The 21,881-nt window shown below is 59.5% G+C and overlaps 2 protein-coding genes across 3 annotated transcripts in view; one reads left to right on the top strand and one right to left on the bottom strand.

The window, feature by feature from the left end:
• CFAP92 (cilia and flagella associated protein 92 (putative)) overlaps positions 1-15,904 on the top strand; it is a 34,117-nt gene extending 18,213 nt beyond the window's left edge. The window contains exons 9-15 of the mRNA XM_055557701.1: positions 4,282-4,466; positions 5,480-6,378; positions 8,586-8,780; positions 9,552-9,843; positions 14,731-14,895; positions 15,268-15,468; positions 15,539-15,904. Of these exons, the coding sequence (XP_055413676.1) occupies positions 4,282-4,466; positions 5,480-6,378; positions 8,586-8,780; positions 9,552-9,843; positions 14,731-14,895; positions 15,268-15,468; positions 15,539-15,904 (2,303 nt within the window). The remainder of the gene's footprint in view (positions 1-4,281; positions 4,467-5,479; positions 6,379-8,585; positions 8,781-9,551; positions 9,844-14,730; positions 14,896-15,267; positions 15,469-15,538) is intronic.
• Positions 15,905-17,059: 1,155 nt separating this feature from the next.
• Positions 17,060-21,881, bottom strand: part of ACAD9 (acyl-CoA dehydrogenase family member 9) — a 48,723-nt gene continuing 43,901 nt past the window's right edge. For both annotated transcript variants that reach the window (XM_055557488.1, XM_055557490.1), the window contains 9 exons: positions 21,669-21,739; positions 21,360-21,479; positions 20,727-20,855; positions 19,733-19,812; positions 19,202-19,328; positions 18,936-19,013; positions 18,370-18,498; positions 17,720-17,792; positions 17,060-17,439 (listed from right to left, as the gene is read on the bottom strand). In XM_055557488.1, the coding sequence (XP_055413463.1) occupies positions 17,339-17,439; positions 17,720-17,792; positions 18,370-18,498; positions 18,936-19,013; positions 19,202-19,328; positions 19,733-19,812; positions 20,727-20,855; positions 21,360-21,479; positions 21,669-21,739 (908 nt within the window). In that variant the 3' untranslated portion in view covers positions 17,060-17,338. The remainder of the gene's footprint in view (positions 17,440-17,719; positions 17,793-18,369; positions 18,499-18,935; positions 19,014-19,201; positions 19,329-19,732; positions 19,813-20,726; positions 20,856-21,359; positions 21,480-21,668; positions 21,740-21,881) is intronic.

Below are 21,881 nucleotides of genomic sequence, written 5' to 3'. Positions count from 1 at the left end.
ACTCCCTTCCCCCCAGGGGTCTAGAAAGGATCACAAAAGATGCTGTGTGTGAACGGCTCTGCGGGGAGCCCTGCACACGGCGGGATCAGACAGGCTGCTGGTGAGGAGGCTGCTCCTTTGCCAGGACGGCTGCTGACGGGGCAGCTGCACACAAGGTGCCTCCAGCAAGGGAAGCAGAGACCCCTGCCCCCAGCACCGACGCCACGGTCGTGGCCACAAACTGCAGATGGCCGTGGCTCATCAAGCTAACTGTAGGCTGCTTTTCCCATAAAATACAATAGCATGAGATTGATGCTTTTAATCTGTGGTGTGGAGAAGACTCTCAAGAGTCCCTTGGATGGCAAGGAGATCCAACCAGTCCATCCTAAAGGAAATCAGTCCTGAATATTCACTGAAGGGACTGATGCTGAAGCTGAAACTCCAATACTTTGGCCACCTGATGTGAAGAACTGGCTCACTGGAAAAGACCCTGATGCTGGGAAAGATTGAGGGCAGGAGGAGAAGGGGATGACAGAGGATGAGATGGTTGGATCGCGTCACTGACTCGATGGACATGAGTTTGAGTACGCTCCAGGAGTTGGTGATGGACAGGGAGGCCTGGCGTGCTGCAGTCCACGGGGTCGCAGAGATTTGGATGTGACTGAACGAGTGAAAAACAACACTTTCCCAAACTAGCACGATCATGTTTGGTCATCTTCAATTTCTGGTTAGGCCACAGGCATTGAGCACCTTGGTGGTGAGCGAAGGTTCTGTGTCTGGAGTGGGCCCTTCCTTTTACCGCACAGTGGAGCGACCACACGCGCCATGCAGGAGTGGTGTGGACACTGGCCCCGCTGCTCTTCGGCTGGAGTCCCCGGATGATCCCTCGACGCGGCTGACCCTGTCAAGTTCAAGTGCAGCGGCTGTCCGCGCGCAGGCCTGCCGGGGGCCACTCGCTCTTGCCGTGTTCCCTCCGTGAGACAGCGGCTGTCACCTCCGGCGCGTCTGCCCCGGGGATATGTGGCGCTGTGTGAAGTGTGTTCGGTGCTCACAGGTGGCAGTGGGAGGCTGTGAACGTGCCATGATGCACAGAATGGTCCCCATGACAGAGAACCACCTGTCCCCAAGCGTCAGAAGTGCTGAGGTTGAGCCGCTGCCCAGGATCCTGGCTGACACCGCCTGAAACGTCTGAATGCAGCTTTGAGTAGGTGTTTGCATTGGAGATGAATAGCAGGGAGAGATTAGAAAGCCTTCCTCAGCGTTCAGTGCAAACAATGGAATGGGAAAGACTAGAGATTTGTCAAGAAAATTAGAGATACTAAGGGAATATTTCATGCAAAGATGAGCACAATACAGAAATGGTAGGGACCTAACAGAAGCAGAAGATACTAAGAAGACGTGGCGAGAATACACAGAAGAACTGTACAAAAAAGATCTTCATGACCCAGATAACCACGATGCTATGATCACTCACCTAGAGCCAGACATCCTGGAATGAAAAGTCAAGTGGGCCTTAGGAAGCATTACTATAAACAAAAATAGTGGAGGTGATGGCATTCCAGTTGAGCAATTTCAAATCCTAAAAGATGATGCTGTGAAAGTGCTGCACTCAATATGCCAGCAAATTTGGAAAACTCAGCAGTGGCCACAGGACTGGAAAAGGTCAGTTTTCTTTCCAATCCCAAAGAAAGGCAATGCCAAAGAATGCTCAAACTACGGCACAATTGCACTCATCTCACACGCTAGTAAAGTAATGCTCAAAGTTCTCCAAGCCAGGCTTCAGCAATACGTGAACTGTGAACTTCGAGATGTTCAAGCTGGTTTTAGAAAAGGCGGGGGAACCAGAGATCAAATTGCCAACATCCGTTGGATCACTGAAAAAGCAAGAGAGTTCCAGAAAAACATCTACTTTTGCTTTCTTGATCACGCCAAAACCTTTGACTGTGTGGATCACAACAAACTGTGGAAAATTCTTCAAGAGATGGGAATACTAGACCACACGACCTGCCTCTTGAGAAATCTGTATGCAGGTCAAGAAGCAACAGTTAGAAATGGACATAGAACTACAGACTGGTTCCAAATCGGCAAAGAAGTACATCAGGACTGTATATTGTCATCCTGCTTATTTAACTTATACGCAGAGTACATCATGAGAAATGCTGAGCTGGATGAAGCACAAGCTGGAATCAAGATTGCCGGGAGAAATATCAATAACTTCAGATATGCAGATGACACCACCCTTATGGCAAAAAATGAAGAAGAACTAAAGAGCCTCTTCATGAAAGTGAAAGAGAGGGAGAAAAAGTTGGCTTAAAACTCAACAGTCAGAAAACGGAGATCATGGCATCTGGTCCCATCACTTCATGGCAAATAGATGGGGAAACAATGGAAACAGCGAGAGACTTTATTTCCTTGGGCTCCAAAATCACTGCAGATGGTGACTGCAGTCATGAAATTAAAAGATGCTTGATCCTTGGAGGAAAAGCTATGACCAACCTAGGCAGCATATTCAAAAGCAGAGACATTACTTTGCCAACAAAGGTCTGTCTAGTCAAGGCTATGGTTTTTCCAGTAGTCATGTATGGATGTGAGAGTTGGACTGTGAAGAAAGCTGAACGCCGAAGAATTGATGCTTTTGAACTGTGGTGTTGGAGAAGACTCTTGAGAGCCCCTTGGACTGCAAGGAGATCCAACCAGTCCATCCTAAATGAAATCAGTCCTGAATGTTCATTGGAAGGACTGATGCCGAAGCTGAAACTCTAATACTTTGGCCACCTGATTCGAACAACTGACTCATTGGAAAGGACCCTGATGCTGGGCAAGATTGAAGGCAGGAGGAGAAGGGGACGACAGTGGTTGGATGGCATCACTGATGCAATGGACATCTGAGTTTGAGCAAACTTCGGGAGTTGGTGATGGACAGGGAGGCCTGGCGTGCTGCGGTCCATGGAGTTGCAAAGAGTTGGACACGACTGGGCGACTGAACTGAGCTGAACTTGCATTGCTGCTGCTGCTGCTAAGTTGCGTCAGTCGTGTCCAACTCTGTGCGACCCCGTAGATGGCAGCCCACCAGGCTCCCCGTCCCTGGGATTCTCCAGGCAAGAACACTGGAGTGGGTTGCCATTTCCTTCTCCAAAGCATGAAAGTGAAAAGTGAAAGTGAAGTTGCTCAGTCATGTCTGACTCTTAGCAACCCCATGGACTGCAGCCCACCAGGCTCCTCCGTCCATGGGATTTTCCAGGCAAGAGTACTGGAGTGGGGTGCCATGAACTTGCACTGGAGAGTCCTAAACTGGGCGGTCTTCTATGAAAAGGCTGACGAAGTCCTAGAACACAGGTCATAATCGGCGATGGCCTTAAGTGGTTGGTCTGTTGCAGAGAGTCACAAGGGCGCAGGGAGGGGTCCTCCAGGAGGTGCCCGTGGCCCCCACAGACATACCCAGTCTGTGCCCAGGACTTGTTCTGGAAGCAGCTGCTCTCTTTGAGTGCGAGATACTTACCAGCATCGTGAACAGAAGCAAATCAGTCTTTTTGTGCACGGACCCTGTGCTAGCAGAGCCCACGAGTCCGTCACCTTCCTGCACGTAAGGCGGCATCATCCTCTTCACCCTGAGATGGGCGGGATCTGTGCCCCTCTTGCACACGAGGATATGGAGCCTCAAAGAGCATGTGACTGCTTGTAGGTCACACGGCGACTAACAGATCTAGGGTTTGAAACTAACCAGGCCCCTCTGCTTGCAGAGCTGGGGCTTAGCTTTTTTTTTTCGCCTTCCCCAGTATCTCCTCCCACTGAGATGTATGGGCCCCTTTTAGGAGAAAAGTGTCCTCCCAGCCAGTGTGCCCTGCAGTAGGCCAGGTCCTGCGTCCTTTCTGCAGTCACACTGCTGCAAAACCGCAACGACTGAGCCCACACGCCGCAACTACCGAAAGCCGTGCGCCCAGAGCCCCTGCTCTGCGATGAGAGAAGCTGGGGCATCGCGACCAGGGAGTAGCCCCCGCTCAGCTGCAAGCAGGAAAAAACCCACACGGCCGTGAAGACCCAGCACCCAGCCCAGCCAAAAATAAAGAAACGAGAGCATTTTTAACAAGGCACACACTTAAATCCTCTTCAGGAACCTATGAGGCCTCAGTGGAGAAAGGGGTGCAGATGTGGTGCCTGTGGGCGTTCCCCAGTTGTGACCGGTATCTCGGGTTTTCCTCCTCAAGGTCTGACTTTGTCTTCGGCGCTCTGGTTCCCCGGCCCCTCTGTCCTGGTCTCAGGGCTGTCTTTGGGAATCAGCTTGTCCTGTCTGTCTGTCCTCAGGATGGCAGTCTGTCGTGAGCCACAGCAGCGGGAGGTCGGCCAACATCTTAGATTGTTTCTTGACGCTGAAAACTGAGGTTCCCCTCATGACAGAAGAGCAGAAGCAGGATCTGAACCCCATGACCATAAAGATCAAGTGCGTTTCTTCCCTCCCGTCGCAGCCCGTGCCCATCAGGGAACTAGAGGTGAGCGCAAGCCGGGCTGGCTGGGGTCGGAGCAGCCCTTCCCGGCCTTCCGCCCCTCACCCGCCGTCCCCCGTCCCCAGGGCCCCGGTGATAAGTACCCTCGTCGGCCCTGTCTCAGCACTTAGGGTCACTCATCCAGGCCCGGAGGATGTCAGGTTCCTGGGGCCAGGAGTCCCCCAGCCTGAGGTCTCTCAGTGTGAATTCTCTGAGGCCAGGGTTGGAAGTTGGAAGTGGATTTCTCCAGAAAGTCTTCATTATTTCTTCTGGGTACCAGCAAAGCCATACCAACCCACCCAGGATTATTGTCAAATACTTTCAGCGTCGGCCTTTATTTCAGGAAACTAAACAGTGCCCTGGTAGCAGCGGTGTGTGTTCGGACCACACACTGTGCAAACGGGCAGCTTCTGATGCTGGAGTCTTAGCGCACGCAAGCTTCTCTGTCTCCGTGTGGACACAGGCCTGCACCTGCCAGGCCTCTTATACCCAGACCCCAGTTCTGTGTGGGCGCTCTGTATGCTCAGGGTGACCCGTGCCAGCGCCCCGACGTGCCTGTCTGGGACACGCGGGTTCCCTGTCCTGAAGGCCTCTCCTCTCCGCCTTCTCTGTGCCTGGCCCCTGGACGTGAGGAGGCATGGGGCCTGTCCGCGTGGCACTGGCCATCCCGGGGGATGGTGGGGGGACCTCGGGGCTCGCTGAGCCCTCCCAGCCGCCAGGTCGGGGCCCTGCACATGGCCCTGGGTCCTCGCAGTGGCCTGAAGAGCGGGCTCCGTCCTTGAGGCTTGTGGATGATGAACTGAAGACCACAGGGGCTGTCGGTTATGGGGGGCGGGGGGCGATGAGCCTGGTGCTGGGATCTGAACCACTGGGCGGGGGCTGCCTGGAGGGCAGGGGGATGGGGACAGGGGTGACCCCGGCGCCACCGTCCGCAGCGGCGCTGGGATCTGAGCCGCTGGGCGGGGGCTGCCTGGAGGGCGGGGGATGGGGACGAGTGACCCCGGCGCTGCCGTCCACAGCGGCTCTGCAGCCCCGTGTACTGCAGGTACCAGTTCCCCGGGGCCCCGGTACACCGCACGGAGGGCCGGCCGCACGGGAGCCACGTGTACTTCCAGGACGCCAACGTCATCTTCCTGGGGGCCATGCACCCCAGCGACCTGAGGGAGTACCTGGAGGGGCCCCCCATGGTGGTGGAAGTGCACGACCGGGACCGCAAGCCCGAGAGCTATTCCCGCAAGCCCACCCTGTTTGGGGAGGACCCCCTGGACGCGTACCTCAACCTCCAGGCCCTCATCTCCCCCAGAGACACGGAGAGCAACCCCTTTGAGACCCAGGAGAAGATGTGGGACCCGCATGGCGTGGCGCAGGTCAGCTTTGCCGACCTCCTCCTCGGCCACAAGTACCTGAACCTGGCCGCCCCCGTGCACAGCTGCGAGCCCTGGGCCGCCCCCCTGGGCCACGGCCGCAGGAGCAGGCACGCGGCGGGGCCCCGGGGCCCCAGGGATGGCGTGCCGCACGGCCTGATGCCCCCGGGGGACTACCTGGAGGCCAGCTGCCTGCTGAAGCTGCGTGTGGATGTGGCGGTGCCGCTGCGTGGCAGGCTGGGCGGCGCCGACCCCGCGCTCTCCCGGTTCGGCCGTGTGGTCTTCGTGTTCGAGTCCAGGCAGCTCTCCCTGCTGCACAGCCTCCTGCAGGACGTCACCATGATCAACGCCAGGGCCCTGGCCCTGGACTCCTACCCATTGGAGGACATCCAGCAGATCCTGTCCGCCTTCAAGATCCGGGTGAAGACCCAGGAGCAGCCCGACCTGGACGTGCTCACCGGCGTCCACCTGCTGGACGGGAAGGTCCACTTCCTCATCCTGGAGGGCCTGGCCGACCACGGCCTCCAGCGGCTGTGGGCCCGTCACCAGAGCCGGTACGTGGCCGCCTGTCAGGCTGGTGGAGGGCGCTTTCGATGCCAAGCTCAGGTTCAGTGTCGCCGCTGGTGGAAGGCGTCCGTTGATTCAGGGTCGTGTGTATGTGTGTGTGAGGCTCAGCCGCATCTGAGTCTTTGTGACCCCATGGACTGTAGCCCACTAGGCTCCTCTGTGGCATTCTGTAGGCAAGAATACTGGAGTGGGTTGCCATTCCCTTCTCCGGGGGATCTTCCCCACTCAGGGATCAAACCCACACCTCTCAAGTCTCCTGCACTGGCAGGTGGGCTCCTCACCACTGAGCCACCGGGGAGTGATGGAGCCTTGACGCTTTAACTAGACTGCAGCTGTCTCTTCTTATTCAGCTTTCACCACAACAGTCTTTTGGTGGTTCATTTCGGTTTTCAGATCCAAATTTCACGTAAGTGAAAGCATGGCATGTGCGTCTTTGTCTGACTCACATCACGAAGCACAAGATGGGCCCGTCCGTCTGGGAGCACGTGGCCGAATCTCGTCCTCTTTCGTGGCTGTGTAATACTCTGGCGTATCTATAGGTCACACCTTTATCCTTTCATCTGTTGACGGGCACTTACAACAGCCACACCTGGGCTGCTGTGAATTGGGGTGCATATATATTTTGAAAGTATCGTTTTCATTTTCTTTGGCTAAATATCCAGGAGTGGAATTGCTGGATCATCTCAGAGTTGGAGCCTCCATGCTGTCTTCCTCAGCGGTCAGCACGCCCAGGTTCCCCTTTTCCGCATCCTCGCCGACGCTTTGCTTCTCGTCTTTGTGATGATAGCCGTTCTGATGGGCGTGAGGGGCTACCTGGTGGTTTTGAGTTACATCTTCCTAATAACTAATAATATTGAACGTATTTTCCTGTGCCTGGTGGCCACGTGTGTATCTTCTTTGGAAAAATGCCTCTTCAGGTGCTGTGTCCATTTTTTAATTGGGTTGTCTGGTTTTCTGACAGGGAGTTGCATGGTTCTTCATATATTGGATTAATATTGGATATAACACTGGATATTAACCCCTCATCAGATACATACTTTGCAAGCGTTCTCCCCCATCAGTAGGTTGCCTTTATGTTTTGTTGCTGGTTTCCTTTCCTGTGGAAAAGCTTGTAAGTTTGATTAGGTCCCATTTGCTTTACCTTTCCTTCTGTTTCCCTTGCCTGAGCGTGTGTCTGTGTTTAATCCCTCAGTCGTGTCCAACTCTTTGTGACCCCATGGACTATACCCCACCAGGCGCCTCTGTCCATGGGATTCTCCAGGCACGAATACTGGAGTGGGTCGCTATTCCCTTCTCCAGGGGAATCTTCCTGACCCAGGGATGAAACCCGGGTCTCCTGCATTATAGGCAGATTCTTTACTCTCTGAGCCACCAGGGGAGATAGACCAAAAAAAATATTTCTAGGACCAGTGTCAAAGAGGTTACTGTTCTCCTAATAGTTTTATGGTTTCAGGTCTTGTATTTAGATCTGTGATCAATTTTGAGTTTATTTTGTATATGGTGTGAGAAAATGTTCTAATTTTATTTTTTGACATGTAGCTGCACAGTTTTCCCAGCACCACTTATTGAAGATAGTCTTTTCCTCATTGTATATTCTTGCCTTTCTTGTAGAAGAAAAATCTATTTTTAAGAAGCTAAATTGTAAAGCTTTCAGATAAGATAGGAGGACGTATTCATGACCTCTGAATAAAGACTTCTTAAATAAGACAGAGGTATTAGAATAAAGGATAACAAGGACATCTTTGGCTATATTAAAATGAATAACTTCTCTTCATCCAAAGACACTATAAAAAGAAGCCACAAAGTGAGAAAAAGTGTTTGCAATGTATGGAGCTAGTACTCTTGAGTGTGTAGAAATGCCTGTGAATGAATAAGCAAACAATAAAGACGTCCCAGTGGAAGAATGGGCAAAAAAACCTGAACAGGGCAACCAGCAAAGGGGCACCGCCCCCACAGCCCGGCACACAGACCCTCGCGGCGGGCGGCGCAGGCTGCCTCTAGTCTCCCAGGGTTCGAGGAGGTGGAGGACCTTGAACGCAGCAACACGGCGGGGACAGGGGGCGCGAGGGGCGGGGAGGACGCAGGGCTAGGGGCCGGGGGTGGGCGCTGGGACCCAGCCGTCTGGTTCGCGGCGTTCTCCGCCCCAGCATCCCTGGCAGAGGCAGGAGCCGGCTGGCGCGCTCTCGCCTTGCAGGGTCCCGCGGGCGGAACAGGGGCCCTTCAAGGCGCTCTACAACTCGCAGCTGCGCTTCCGCCGGCGCCTCTACGCCGACCTGGAGACGGTCCTGTACCGCGTGCGGCTGTTCCGGCCGCTGGCGCAGCTGGTGCAGCAAGCGGCGCTCTACGTGCGCAGAGCGGTCCCGCCGCAGGCGTTCCAGGCGCTGAGCAGGTGCGGGCGGCCGCGCGGCCGGGCTTCCCCAGCGTCCCCGGGCTCGGGACTCGGCCGGCCCTAAAGGAGGGGGAGGGCCGGGCAACACGGGGCGGCCCTGTGCCCCTGTTGGGGCGCCATCCTTCCAGCTGCGCAGACACGGGCTCTGTACCTAGTGCCCTTCCCCTGGCGGGAGGGAGCCCTGAGCCCCAAACCCCTTTGGCCAGCCTATTGAGGACCTTCTGTGCACAGTGGGGCGGGGGTTGATGCAAAGTAGGCAATAAGGCCACCTAAACCGAAGAGCAATGGCACCCCACTCCAGCACTCTTGCCTGGAAAATCCCATGGACGGAGGAGCCTCGTAGGCTGCAGTCCATGGGGTCGCTCGCTAAGAGTCGGACACGACTGAGCGACTTCACTTTCACTTTCATGCATTGGAGAAGGAAATGGCAACCCACTCCAGTGTTCTTGCCTGGAGAATGCCAGGGATGGGGGAGCCTGGTGGGCTGCCGTCTATGGGGTCGCACAGAGTCGGACACGACTGAATCGACTTAGCAGCAGCAGCAGAACCGAAGAGAGAACTGGAGCGGCACGTGGGCGGGTGGCTGGGCGGCCTGGGAAAGAGGCCTCCTCCCTCGCCCTGCCCCTGTGGGCACAGCGGACAGAATCTGACACCTCCTGCGTGCGCTGTGTGACCTGGGGTCAGCTCTCCGCCCTCCTCTGCTAAGATGGGGGTGCTCAGATCGGCAGTGCCAGGTGGGTGAGGCTGAGCGGGGGCACTTCTGCTTTCCAGGATCTACTGCATCTGCCGTTACAGCTCCAGGCTCAGGGAGGTGATCACGGGAGACCTGCTGCCCTCCTCGGCCATGATCAAGGAGCTGAGCCAGGAGTTTGGGATGCCCATGTCCCAGGGAGACCTCACAGAGCAGAAGCTGCTAGCTGTGGCCCCTGCCCCGAGTCTCGAGGCCTTCCAGAACTGGAAGTCCACCCTGGCGTCACAGATCCACTCCCACCAGGAGAAGTACCTGCGGTGGCGGAGCAACGTGATCCTGAAGAGCAGGGACCAGAATGCGAGCCTGATTCAGGTAGGCGGTCCCCCCGCTGGCTGCGAGCCTTCCCGGACCGGGGCCGTGTAGTGGGCTGTGCGGGACAGCCAGCCTCTGGCCTGTGTGGATTCTCCTGCCTGGGGACCCCAGGCCAGGCAGTGCTCGGTGAAGGGCACAGCCATGCCAGGTTGCACATTTCCGCCTTCCTCTGGCCCTGGCAGAGCTCATCCTTCCTCAAAGGGGGAAAGAAACACTCTAAGCTGTTTCTTTTCCTTTGGCCACTGAGTTCACCATAGAGAAAGAACTGTGTGTGTGTAATACCTTGCTTAAGCTGCCAAGGTCATGTCTAAGCAACACAGGAGATAAAGTAATCTGTGTTAGAAAATGCGAGTAGACAGGAAGAGAACGGGAGACTGGGACGCTGGTGAGATGGAGAGACAGGTGCGTGTGGTCTGATGGTCAAGGACCTCTCTTGGTAACTGGTACCAACCAAAGGGGCTTAAAACCCACTACCGTCTGTGATGCCTTCAACTCTGTGTAGGCCTCTGGTCAGTGTGGGCAGAGCCACTGCCCTGGCCCCTGCCCCTCCTCTAGTGAAAAAACATCTTTCAGAAGTTTGTAACTTTTATATCCATGAGCTCTTTATGAAAAGCAACAAGGAGGTTGTTTCTTTACACTGGTGTTCACTTCTTCAGTTCAGTCGCTCAGTCGTGTCCGACTCTTTGAGACCCCATGAATCGCAGCACGCCAGGCCTCCCTGTCCATCACCAACTCCCGGAGTTCACTCAGACTCATGTTCACCTTCTTAGCTTTTCCCAAAAGAAACACTTCTTGGGTTATTTACTAATCTACTTTTACTGTTTACCTAATTCACTAGTTCAATTTTTTACTTTTTGTTTTAAAACATTTTCCCTATTTGTTTTTTAATGTCTTAGGAATTGCTACTTTAAAATACTTTTAGATATCTATTCATATTAAGATCACGAATTGAAGCCCAACCATTATTTAATTTTTCCTATTTATACTAAGATGTAACTAATACTAAGGTCCACAAAATCCACTCCTTGTCAGTGCACTTGGATCACACCTTCGGTTTCTCAGGAGTTTTCTGGGCGTGCAGAGCCCCCGCATCAGGCTGGGACTCTCCCGCGGCCACAGGAGCCTTCTCATGTCTGCTGCGGTCGGACGCCGTTAGTGCTGTGGCCCCCACAGTCCCGCCAAGGAGTCCGGGCTGGGCAGGTTCCAGGGTCGGACTGCCAGCCGGGGCCAGAGAGGTCAGAGGGAGTAAACTAAACACGACTTTCCCTTCTTCCCTTTAATTTCGCGCTGTTGCTATGTGGTAGTATAATCCATTTGAAAAATAATGCTTGTTGTCGGCGTAAAACCACCTGCTTTAGTTACAACGTATATGTACAGTATAGCTATTCTTCTGGGATTCTTTAGCTATAGGGGTTATTTCAGAAGGACAAGAATAGTTCCCTGTGCTGAACTTCAGGTCCTTGATCCTGGATTATCTATTAGAAGTGCAGATTTCTCCGTATATGTTAATCTTCAACTCCGAATTCATATTGGCCACTCAAGGTGCCCTTTTGAAACTCTGTGTTGGAAAGCTGGGAGTTTCTGCTTACTAGTCATTTTGATCTCTCTTTCCATGTTGCTCGAATGGAAATCGTATGCTATGCCTGGCTGACTTGACACCATGTGATCCTTCAAGGTCCAGCCCTGTGGCTACCACTGGCATAATCACTTTCAGTGGCGGGTTTTATGGCTGAGTACTCCATCGTCCGTCCCCTAGAGGGACCACGTGTGGTTTCTGCGCTCATCGGTCGGTGGAGACTTGTACCTGTGTCTTGACTGTTGTACGTACCGCCGTGGTGAATGCTGGGGTGCCTCTGTCGAGTTCAAACTGGACAGTTTTCTCGGGATCCAGGCCCAGGTGTGGCATGTCAGATCCCAGGTATAGCCCGTCTCAATAGGTTGTTTTGTTTTTTTTCCCCTTTCTTCCTTGCAGGGGTCTGGGGAGCCTGTCCCTTGGACTGGCTGTGGCCAGTGTGCATTCCCAGTGACGGCCTCGGGGGTGGGTGCCGTGCCTCCAGCCCCGTCCGCGTGTACCGCTCTTGTGGGCCTGAGGCTGGGCCATGGGGACTGCTGGGGTTGCTTCTCATTGCTGTTTTGAGTGGCACGCCTGCCGTCATGAAGGATGCCGAGCTGCTTTTCCTGTGCTGGAGGTGTGCAGACTTTTTTCTTTTTTCCCCGTTTTCCTTCCCTCCAAGAGTGGTGTGAGGGGACCGGCCCTGTGGCCTGCGGCTTCCTGAAAGCGGGCTGTGTTCGGATGGCTGCCAGGCCCCGCCCCCTGCCCCCCACCGGCCTTATGAATGCGGGGTGCCAGGAAGCGCCGGTTGTCCAGCTGCAGCTCCAGGAAGTGTCCACAGGATGGCAGCACCTTCCCTTGCCCGCCTCGGGTGCCCTGGGCAAAGCGATGCCTCAGGGCAGGTGGGCTTCCAGAGCTGTGCCTTCCACAGGGGTGTGCCCGAGCCAACAGCCCCGGGCGTGCATCTCCTCACTTCTTCCCTGTCAAGCCCTGCCCTCCAGACTCACCCCAGGCGGGGCCGCAGCAGCCCGGCTGAGGAGGGAGGCTGCAGTGGGGAACCCCAGCCCCCGGACGCGGGAGGCCACGTGAGTCCTTGAGGCCTTGACACGCCGCTCGGGACTCTGGTGCCAGGCAGAGGCTCCCTCCCGGGCTGTCGGGCGGTGCGGACCCCCACCCAAGGATGGGTTTCGCGGCCGAGTCGGGGAGGTCAGAGGGACAAAAGGAGGCATGGTTTTCCTCCCCCTTCGTCGAATGTGATGCCGATGGCCCGCTGGAGTCCAGCGTGACCGGCAGTGTTGTGCCTTGGTCAGCGTGCAGTGGCGGATTCAGGTAGGGCGCTTGCACGCAGGCTGTCCAGTCTATTTGTTTATTTTATGCATGGGTTTGGGACAGGGCAGCGTGCCGAGCCATCAGGTAGGAGTAAGGAGGTCATCTTTGTGCAGTAATGGTTACAGATTTCTCTGTCTAGGTTAGATGAAGGAAAGAAGGAAGGCACTGTACACATGTGCTTTTTCACATTTTTATTTCATCCCTTTCAGAGTCCTGTGGGGTTTGGGGCTCGCGCGAACCCTTGGGTGGGGGGGCGGGGCAGAGGGGACGCAGAGCCGCCAAGGGTCAGATCAGTACTTCACCCCCCTCCTCCTGGGGCAGTAAAGGTATCAGGGACTGAGAAGCCGAGGGCTCCAGGAGAGACGGCCTTGCATAGCCCCCAGCCCCACACCAGGGCCAGAGCAGCTGGGCTCAGGGCTCAGGCTCCCCGTGTCATCCTACCCCTGCCCTTACAGTCGGTACACTGAGGCCCCCGGCCTTGGAGTCAAGCCTAGCCTTTCCTGGAGAGGGTCAGACACCAGTCTTCCTCACTTCCTTCCCTTTGTGTGAGATGAACCCGCTGGCCATGTCCGTGCGGTCAGCACATCGCCGAGTTTAGGGCTGGAAGGTCCCCTTAGGTCCTCGGTTCACCAGAGGATGGGCTGAGGTCAGGATCGCCCCACACTGTGAGCGTTTCCTGCGGCGGCCTGGCTTCTGGCAGCTTGGTTCTGTGGCGCCGTGGCCCCACCTGTGTTTCTGGAATCCGCTGCAGCTCCTGGGCATGCCCTGATGCCCCGAGGCAGCCGTCATGAACCGTCTTTTGGGAAAGCCCCGATACTCCTCCGTGGCCGTCACTTACTTCACACCCCCGCCCCCTCGTAGCCTTCATTTACACATGCTCATCTTGAGACTGGATTGTCAAACAGCAGCAGGCTGGAAGCCGGAGACCGTCTCTCCTCCCGGTCGTGCAGGAGCCCGTGTGTGACGGCACGCGTCGCCCTGGGACGCTGACTCGTGCTCGCGCGGCCCCTCCTGCCCTTCCTGCCCTCGGGCCTTTAATCCTGTGTCCAGACCCGCACCCTCCGTGTGGACTCCGACGCCGTTTCTGCGGCCTTTCCTCTCCCCGGCCCCTCCTGTCTCGGTGCCGCTGCTCGCGTTTCCGCCTTCCGCGCTCTGGGTCCTCATGGTCAGCCTCTTATCCGAGGCTGCCTTTCGGAAGCTTGTGTGGCTGATCCCCCAGCCCCGCGGCTCGCTCTGCAGCGGTCGCCGCGGCAGTGTGTCCCCCTCACCTGCCTCCTCTCGGCCCCGAGGCTCTCCTAGCCGGCGCTGTTGCTTTGGTCTCAGCTTCTGCCTCACAGCGCTCACACCTTCACCCGGTGTTGCTAAATGACGGTGATCCTCATGTTCCCTTCTTGTCTTGTCCCTTCGAGCCATCTGGCTGCACGTATGGCCTTTCGCATGACATGCACTGCTCACTCTGGCTGGCAGTCGGGACTCCGGCACTCCCGTCAGCCCCAGGCCAGCAGAGAGCCCCAGGCCCCAGACGAAGTCGCAGCCGCTGTCTGCACCCCCCAGGCGACTGTCTGCTTCCCATCCTGGGTCAGGAGCACAGGCAGGACCCCTGGTGTCGGGTCGTCACCCACCCGCCGGCCCTGGGGTGAGGCCGAGCAGGGGGCTTGCCCTTTCCCCGGTGCAGACGGGTCAGGGCACCCGGGCCCCCCACCATGAGCACAGCTGGATGCTGGACGTGACGCCCCGCCGTGAGGCGCTCGCCGGCCCCCACCCGCTTGTGTGGCTCGCAGATGTGCCGAGGCCTCTCGAGACTAGGCTGCGAGCCCAGCCCGTGGCTCCCGCTGCAGTCCGCTCATTTCCACTGTGGATGGTGGGACGGTGTCTCTTGCTTTGGGTGGGCTCCAGACTGCTCGTGGGAACCTGGGGCTGTGGCCACCTCCCAGAGGCCCCCTCGCCAACACCCGCTGGCTGCAGAGGCGCCCTGTGTGGGGGATGACCAGCGTCTCCTTCTCCAGAGAAACATCTCAGCGGCCTCCCAGGTCGGCAGGAAGCCTCCCAGCTCTGCAGCGAGGGTGATACGGGTCTCGGGCCCGGACACACACACTGTGCATAACTACAGTATCCAGACCCTGAACTCTGTGGAGCTGGCCAAGAAGGAGCTGTATTGGGAGATGGCCAAGGTGAGTGACAGCACAGGGCCCGGAGCAGCCCAGCGTGCCCACTGTGGGCAGGCGGACGGTGGGAGACCCAGTGGGCTCCTTCTTCTGACCCCGTGGCCGGCTGTCAGCGGGGATCTTGGCGCAGGGGGAGCGGCCGTGTTCCCACTAAACGTGAACCCTCCTCCTACAGCGGGAGCCGGGGCCCCATGCCGTCCCAGCGGCGTGTGGCTGTGAACAGCCGCAGGCCCCTGGCTCTCGCAGAACCGTTACGCCTGGGCCAAGGCTTCCCTCTAGCCCTGGATGCTTCAGGAGCAGCCTCTGACCCAGGGGACAGGGCCCTAGCGCCTGGCCCACTCCCAGGCACAATACCCGCCCATCTGCGCTCGTTCACAGGAGCCGGGCAGGAGGTTCACATACTCGCAGAAGTACCTGTCAGCCACGGTGGGGCCTCTGGACCCAGAGGAGGAGGAGAGGAGGGCCCGCAGGGAGTCCCGCCAGACCTGGCGCACGCCCAGCGGCTTCCAGATGGCGGGTCTCCACAGCATGGGCACGACCTGGCCCCTGCGGCTGCCGCCCACCAGCGCTGCCATGGAGGTGGGTGGCAAGAGCGGGGCTTGGGCAGGGGTGCACGGGGCCTCCCCTGACCTGCTGCTGCCCGACACAGGAGTGGAGGGAGAAGGCCCTGTTCGCCAACTTGCTGGAGCCGGTGTTGCGGCGGGAGAGGTGGGGCTGGGACCGGCGCCACCAGGACTTCAACCTGTACACACGGCCGCCGGAGTTCCTGGAGCTTCCGCCCGCACCCAAGCCCAGGGCAGGTGAGAGTGGGGCCTCGGCCCCGGCAGGGCCGGCAGACTGCAGGCCGGGCTCTGGGTGGTACACCCCGCTCCACTCTGCGCCTGCCTTCTCAGCTGTGAGAGGGCACGACTGCCTCCAGAGGCCCCCCGGGACCCTCTCGGACCCGGCCACTCATCCCTTCAAGGGGAAGGGCCACGACGACCCCTCTGTGTCCTTGTTACCCTCTTGTACATAAGGGACCACAATGTGTGACTTAACAAAGCCAGAACTTTTGTTCAGGGAAAGAGCTGACTAGCTGGCAACTAGGTTTGCCAGACTCCCTGCCCAGGAAGATGGGTCGGGGCAACTCGGGTCTCCTCTGTTCCTGCGCGCCCACGGGCAGCTGGCAACGGAGCCTGCACCAGGAGTGTGTGCTGACGCACCCCGGGGGCCAGCACCCCCAGGCTCTGGGCTGCAGGACACCCCCGCTCCCTGTCGGGGGTCCCTGGCCCAGGGTCACACGGGTGGCCCAGCCTGGGAAGGCCCAGCTCGGCTCTCCGTCCCCTCTGGGATGAGGTCCCCGGGTGCATGGGCAGGCGCGTGCTCCCCCCACCTCCACGTGGTGAGAACAGCCCCGCAGGGGATGTGGACATGGACACTGCAGGGATGGAGCGGGCCCTGGGTGGGCTCCCGTGCGGCCGGCCCCTCCCGACGGCTCCACGCGGGAGACACAAGCTCTCCATCCTGGACAGAGCGCCTCCTCACCTGCGGATCACTCACAGCTTTGGAAACAACTTCCTCACGAAACCCCAGGTCGGACCTTTGGGAGAGAGGCTGTCACGGTTCTGGGCGCTCGCTCAGCCCCACCTGAGCCAGTGCCGCTCCTGTGTGGCTCCCGCTGCCCCGGCGGGCAGTGACTCCGCCTCAGGGGAGCAGGAGAGCCTGGACGCCTCGAGACAATGTGGAGGGTGAGCTTTCTGGACAAACCACCCAGGAGCCAGACCAGTGCCTGAAGCCTGCCAGGTGAGCACGCAGAACAGGATGTCAGCGAGGAGCAGACTGGGGCCCGGACACAGCCCTGCTCGAGCCGGGGGAGACGCCGCTCATGTAGGCGGAGACACAGCTGTGCTCGAGGAGAGGCCGAGGAGCCCCAGGACAGCCCTGCTGCCCCAGAGCATCACTGGAGCAGGCCCGGCGCCGAGGCGCAGAGCCCTCACGCCAAGGACCAAGCGCCGTGCAAGCCAGCCCCAGACGGTGGGCCTGAGGACCAAGCTCTGTCCACTCAAGGCTGGCTCAGAAGAGACGAGTGTCTAGACTGCCCACACTCGAAGGGCAGACACGCTGTGCTAAATGCTTCCTGGTGCGTGTTTTAAGCGCCTTTTGCTCCAAATTAAAACCAACGACACGTATGCAGTTTTTGAGCTGTTTCTTGGAGAACGTGCGGCCTCACAGACGTAGCCCCCATGCCGGGACCTGTGCCTGCCAGCCTCCTCCGGGTGCCCCCCGAGCCGGCGAGTCTCCGCAGCTCCGTGCTTACCCCGCGTCCACTCACAGGCCAAGAACACATCCAGCAGCGGTGCCCACAGGTCGGGTGAAGAGGAGAAACGGTTGGTTTGTAATAAACCATGTTCTCCGCCTTCGGGCCGCTGTGGCGTGTCCAGGGTGGCGGCCGTGGGGACGCGGGCCCTCTTCAGGACGTCCGGTCTAGGGGGTGGGTGCAGACGTAGGCCCGCTTCTCGAGGATCTGCTGGGACACCTTCTTGACCAGGTCATCCAGGTTTTCTGGAGAATCTACGCGGGAAACAGGAGAGGGCCGTGACAGCAGGGACGCTGCTGGAGCGCTCTGTCCAAGGACAGCTCACCCTGTGGGGGCCCCGGAGGCAGCAGCACCCAGCGGGGAGGGGCCTCTGGGCTCAGGGAGTGCGGGGAGGGGCCCCGGCGGCGCAGGCGTCTCCCTGCGGCGCACGCGACCTCGGCGTCCGCGCCCACGGCGCCCGGAACACGTGCCGTCCCCTCTGCTGCTCAGCAGGCGCCTGGTCCCCCCCGCCTCTCAAGCCCAGCCCCCACTCACGCTTGTCCAGCTGAGACAGGGTGAAGAGATTCTGGTGATAAGCCTCTGAGCAGAAGATGTTGGCCAACAGAACCTGCCAGAACCAACGTCCCCGAGGATGACTGCTGGGGGCCCTGCAGTCTGGGCTTAGCACAGCCCCACCCTGGAGCCCGACCTCTGCACTCCCAAGACCTCCGTCTGTCGGCCCAGGCTGGCACCTTGACGGGTCAGGCAGCTGGGCTCAGAAGCCGTGGCTTTAGGTTCTAACGAGCCCTGTGTCCGGGGGGGTGATTCAACACCTCCTTGGCACGAGGGTGTCCCGACCCCGAAGCCGTGGGCCAGAGCACGTCCAGATGCGTGTGGACACAGAGGGAGAGAAAGCCTGGCCCGGGACCCCGGCCGTCACCCCCTCTTCTCTCCAGCAGGAAGGCAGAAGGCAGCAGCCTTGTGTCCTGAGCAGCACAGACCGCCCGCTGGAGCTGAGAGCACCAGCCCCTGTCATGGCCACAGCTCGGCAACGCCGCCAACCTCCCTGGGCTCCAGGTCGTCTGGATGGCACCGCACGCTCACCCCACCAGGACATGGGCCCACACCCCCCCACCCCGCAGGCCCCAGTAAAGCACAGTGAGGTGAAGCCGCAGCACTGTTGTGGGCCCAGGCGGGGGGCTCACCTCGTGGTCGTGGTCCCGCAGCCCCAGGCGCATGGAGCGGCTGGCCCGAGACAGCACGGCCGTCATCCCGTACAGGTTGATGAGTACATTGGCCACTCGCTTCAAGACCAGCTGCTCCTCCACGATGGTCTGGGAACACAGTGCGGGAGGCGTGGCCCCTGGGGCCCCTGCCCCACAGTCCTCACCGGGGCCCACCTCTGCGCCTCACTCTACACCCCAAACGTGGGCGGAGACGCGTCCCACAGCCTGGCCGAGGCCAGAGGCCGGAGCTCCATCACTTCAGCCACAGCAGCCACGGATCAGCTCTCAAGACCCAGGGCCACATGGGGCTGCCCCTCCTGGCCTCAGGGGGCCTCTCGCCAACTGGAAGGTGCCCCTGGCAGGGTTCCTCCACCCCCGCCTCTGGCGAGCTGAATAGCCCACAGGGCAGGCAGCCACGGCCAGCCCCGCTCCACACCCCAGCCCTCCAAGGTGACCAGGCCTGCCTTCCAGGCCTGGTGCCCAAGGTGGACACTCGCTGGATGTTGGCTCAGACGCTAGCCTGCCGGCCTCCCTGCCCCAGGTACCTTGCCGAAGCGAAGCAGCAGGGTCTCCACAGAGCGGCCAAAGTAGTACACGTTTTCCTCGAGCTTGTGGGCGCCGTCCTGCTGGGCCAGCGGAGGGCTCAGCTTGGCACTGCCCACTGTGTGCCCAAGCCCTCCCGCCACTGCGATGGTGGAGACAGGGCCACCTGGGGTCCCGTGGACCGACTGATCCTCCCCAGTGCCCCGGCCACACTTCTTCTGGGACAGACATACCGACAGGGGGCTGGCTCCCTGCTGGGCCCACTCACCGCAAGGCTGGGGTGCACAACTCCAAGCTTCCCAGTCAGTCCCAGGTCCACTGTGCGGCCCAGGGAGTCCCGAAGCCTCTGGCCGACAGTCTCCATGATGGTAGTCATGTTGCCCCGTTTGAGCTCCCTGCAGAGAGCACAGGCCCCGTGAGCTGGGGCCCTGAGACCAGCTCCTGTTGCCCACGGCTTCAGGGCACCCATGGCGGCTCCAGATTACATCTGGGCCCTGGCCCGCTCGTCGGGAGCAGCCAGAGGAGATGCCAGAGTGACTGTCTGAGGGTTACCTCATTGATCTGGTTGTAAAAGCCACGGGGGTGGATGGCAGGGTAACCTCAGGGCAGGACCCTGGCAGCTTCCCGGGCAGCCGTCCCCCAACCCCCGCCCCGCCTCCCCTGCAGCCCAGGAGTGAGCTGAGCCCCACCAGGCTGCACCCCCATCCTGGGAAGGGGCAGTCCCCTCCTCTGGCTGCTCCAGCACAGGCATCTGTTGGGCAGGGGGACCCGGGGGGTAGACGGTGGACATGGTACTTACTTGACCCTTGCGGTCAGAATGCGGCCGGCGTGCTGCAGGCCCGTCAGGGCTATGTACATGCGGAGGATCTCGTTGGTTCCCTGGAGCCGACATTATCCAGGTCAGAGGCCACCCCTAGTGGCCACCTAGGCCATGCTGCTGCCTGCTAACCCTCGGGAAGCAGGGCTATCACAGGGGCCCGGGTGATAGGCAGGCTACTGCCCCCCGGGGGCCCTGCCCCATCCCGTGACTGTAGCCCCCCAGGGGCCCTGCCCCATCCCATGACTGTAGCCCCTGGGGGCCCTGCCCCATCCCATGACTGTAGCCCCCTGGGGGCCCTGCCCCATCCCGTGACTGTAGCCCCCCTGGGGCCCTGCCCCTGCACAACCACCCTGCAGGGGTCACACCTTTCCCGACTCTGTCTTTAAGGGAGAGGCAGCTTGCCCCGGGTGGCAAGGGATGCTTGACCGAGGGCACAGCAAGCGCTCGGAGGCCACTCTGGTCCAGGCCCAGCTCCTCTGGGAAGAAGCTGGCTGTTCCCCAGCAACGGGTGTCAACACCCACGGGGCCTGAGTCTCCAGCACCCTTAGTTGTGGGTCCTCAGGAAGGCAGTCTGGGTGGCGGCTTGCCTGGCACGCTTGGTGGCACGTGGGTCAGAGGGGTGGGGCTGGACTGAGGCCACACCGCTGGGCTGTCCTCAGGAGAGGCTCCTCCGGGAGAGGAGGCGGGAGCAGGGTGGCCTCCAGGCTGACCCGAGCCCATCCCGGGCAGTCTGGGCTTCACACTGAGGGCCCTGCACCCCCACTGACCACCCCGCCAGCCACAGAGGACCGCCACATCTTGGCAGGGGAGGGGCCTCGGGAGAGCAGTCCTGGGCAGCCTGTGAGCTCACGGCAGCGGATTCCCCAGGCGCACCCTCGGGGGGACCCGGGGAGGCGCAGACCCCCCACGCCCCCTGCAGAGGGGCATGCAGGCAGGTGGGAGGGGCTTGCGCTGGCGGGCAGAGCGTGCTCACCTCGAAGATGAGCAGGATGCGGCTGTCGCGCAGCAAGCGCTCGTATGGGTAGTCCCTGATGTAGCCCGAGCCGCCGAGGATCTGCAGCGCCTCGCTCACGCATGTCCAGGCACCCTCGGAGCTGAACACCTGCCGTGGATGTGGGGCAAAGTCAGCACAGGCCGCCGGCGGGCCGCACGGGGAGGCCTAGGTGCAGAGCTACGCTTCCAGACGGGGCCACCCCGGCCTGGGGAGGGGCCCTGCTGGTCATCTCACTGGTGGCCCCAAACTGACTTCTCGGGCCGCCCAAGACAAAAAACACAGGAAACGTTGGTATCTGCCTTGGCCAAATACTCAGGAAAGGCAATTTTGATACTGAGACATAGAAAGGCCATAAGCTACAACAAGGCAGGCCTTCCCAAGGCAGCCCCGCCGCTCTTTCTGGTGGGTGTGGAGTTATACTTTTCTCCTTTCACCGTCATCAGCAGTCAGCTGGTGACAGCCTGGCACAAAGCCCACCAGGAGACCAGCAGGGCTCTGTCCCTCTGCCGCTCTGCTCCCAGCGGCGTCCCGGGGTGGCTGGCGTGGGTACCTCGCCAATGCCCAGGCAGCAGCTGACTGTGGGGAGGAAGGCCGGCGTGCTGTGTGGGTTACCTTCACCATGGCGGCCTCAATGGAGCAGTCGGGGAAGCCAGGTGCGTCCAGCATCGCCGCCGTGAGGTAGGCCATGCTTTCCATCACGTAGGCCTTCTGCGCCATCAGGGCAAACTTCTCCTGGAGTGTTCAGAACAGTCAAGACAGACGTGCTGCACGGACACCCAGGCCCGCCAAGCCGCAGAGTGAGCCTGGGGCCAGGGGCAGCAAGCCGGGGGCAAGCTCGTCTTCGCCCCGAATCCCTGCCAGGAGGGCAGGCTCTCAGTGCCTGCGTAGGGGACTGCCCGCCCAGCCCTCGCCCCTCCGCACCTGAATCAGGCCGAACTCACTGAGGTTCCTGTTGAACTGTTTCCTCGTGCAGGCGTATTCGGCGGTCATTTCTGAGTGAGAGTGGAGTTATCAAAAACAATTTCCCGCTGTCCTGAAATGCTTTCCTAAGGCAACACCCACACGCACTCAGATGGGAACCACGAGAGGCGGGTCCCTGAGACCACACACCCTGGATGTCACAGCCCCGCCTTC

This window comes from Bubalus kerabau, chromosome 20, assembly GCF_029407905.1.
Source record: "Bubalus kerabau isolate K-KA32 ecotype Philippines breed swamp buffalo chromosome 20, PCC_UOA_SB_1v2, whole genome shotgun sequence".
Classification (NCBI taxonomy): Eukaryota; Metazoa; Chordata; class Mammalia; order Artiodactyla; family Bovidae; genus Bubalus; species Bubalus kerabau.
This window is presented reverse-complemented; position numbering and strand designations above follow the sequence as displayed.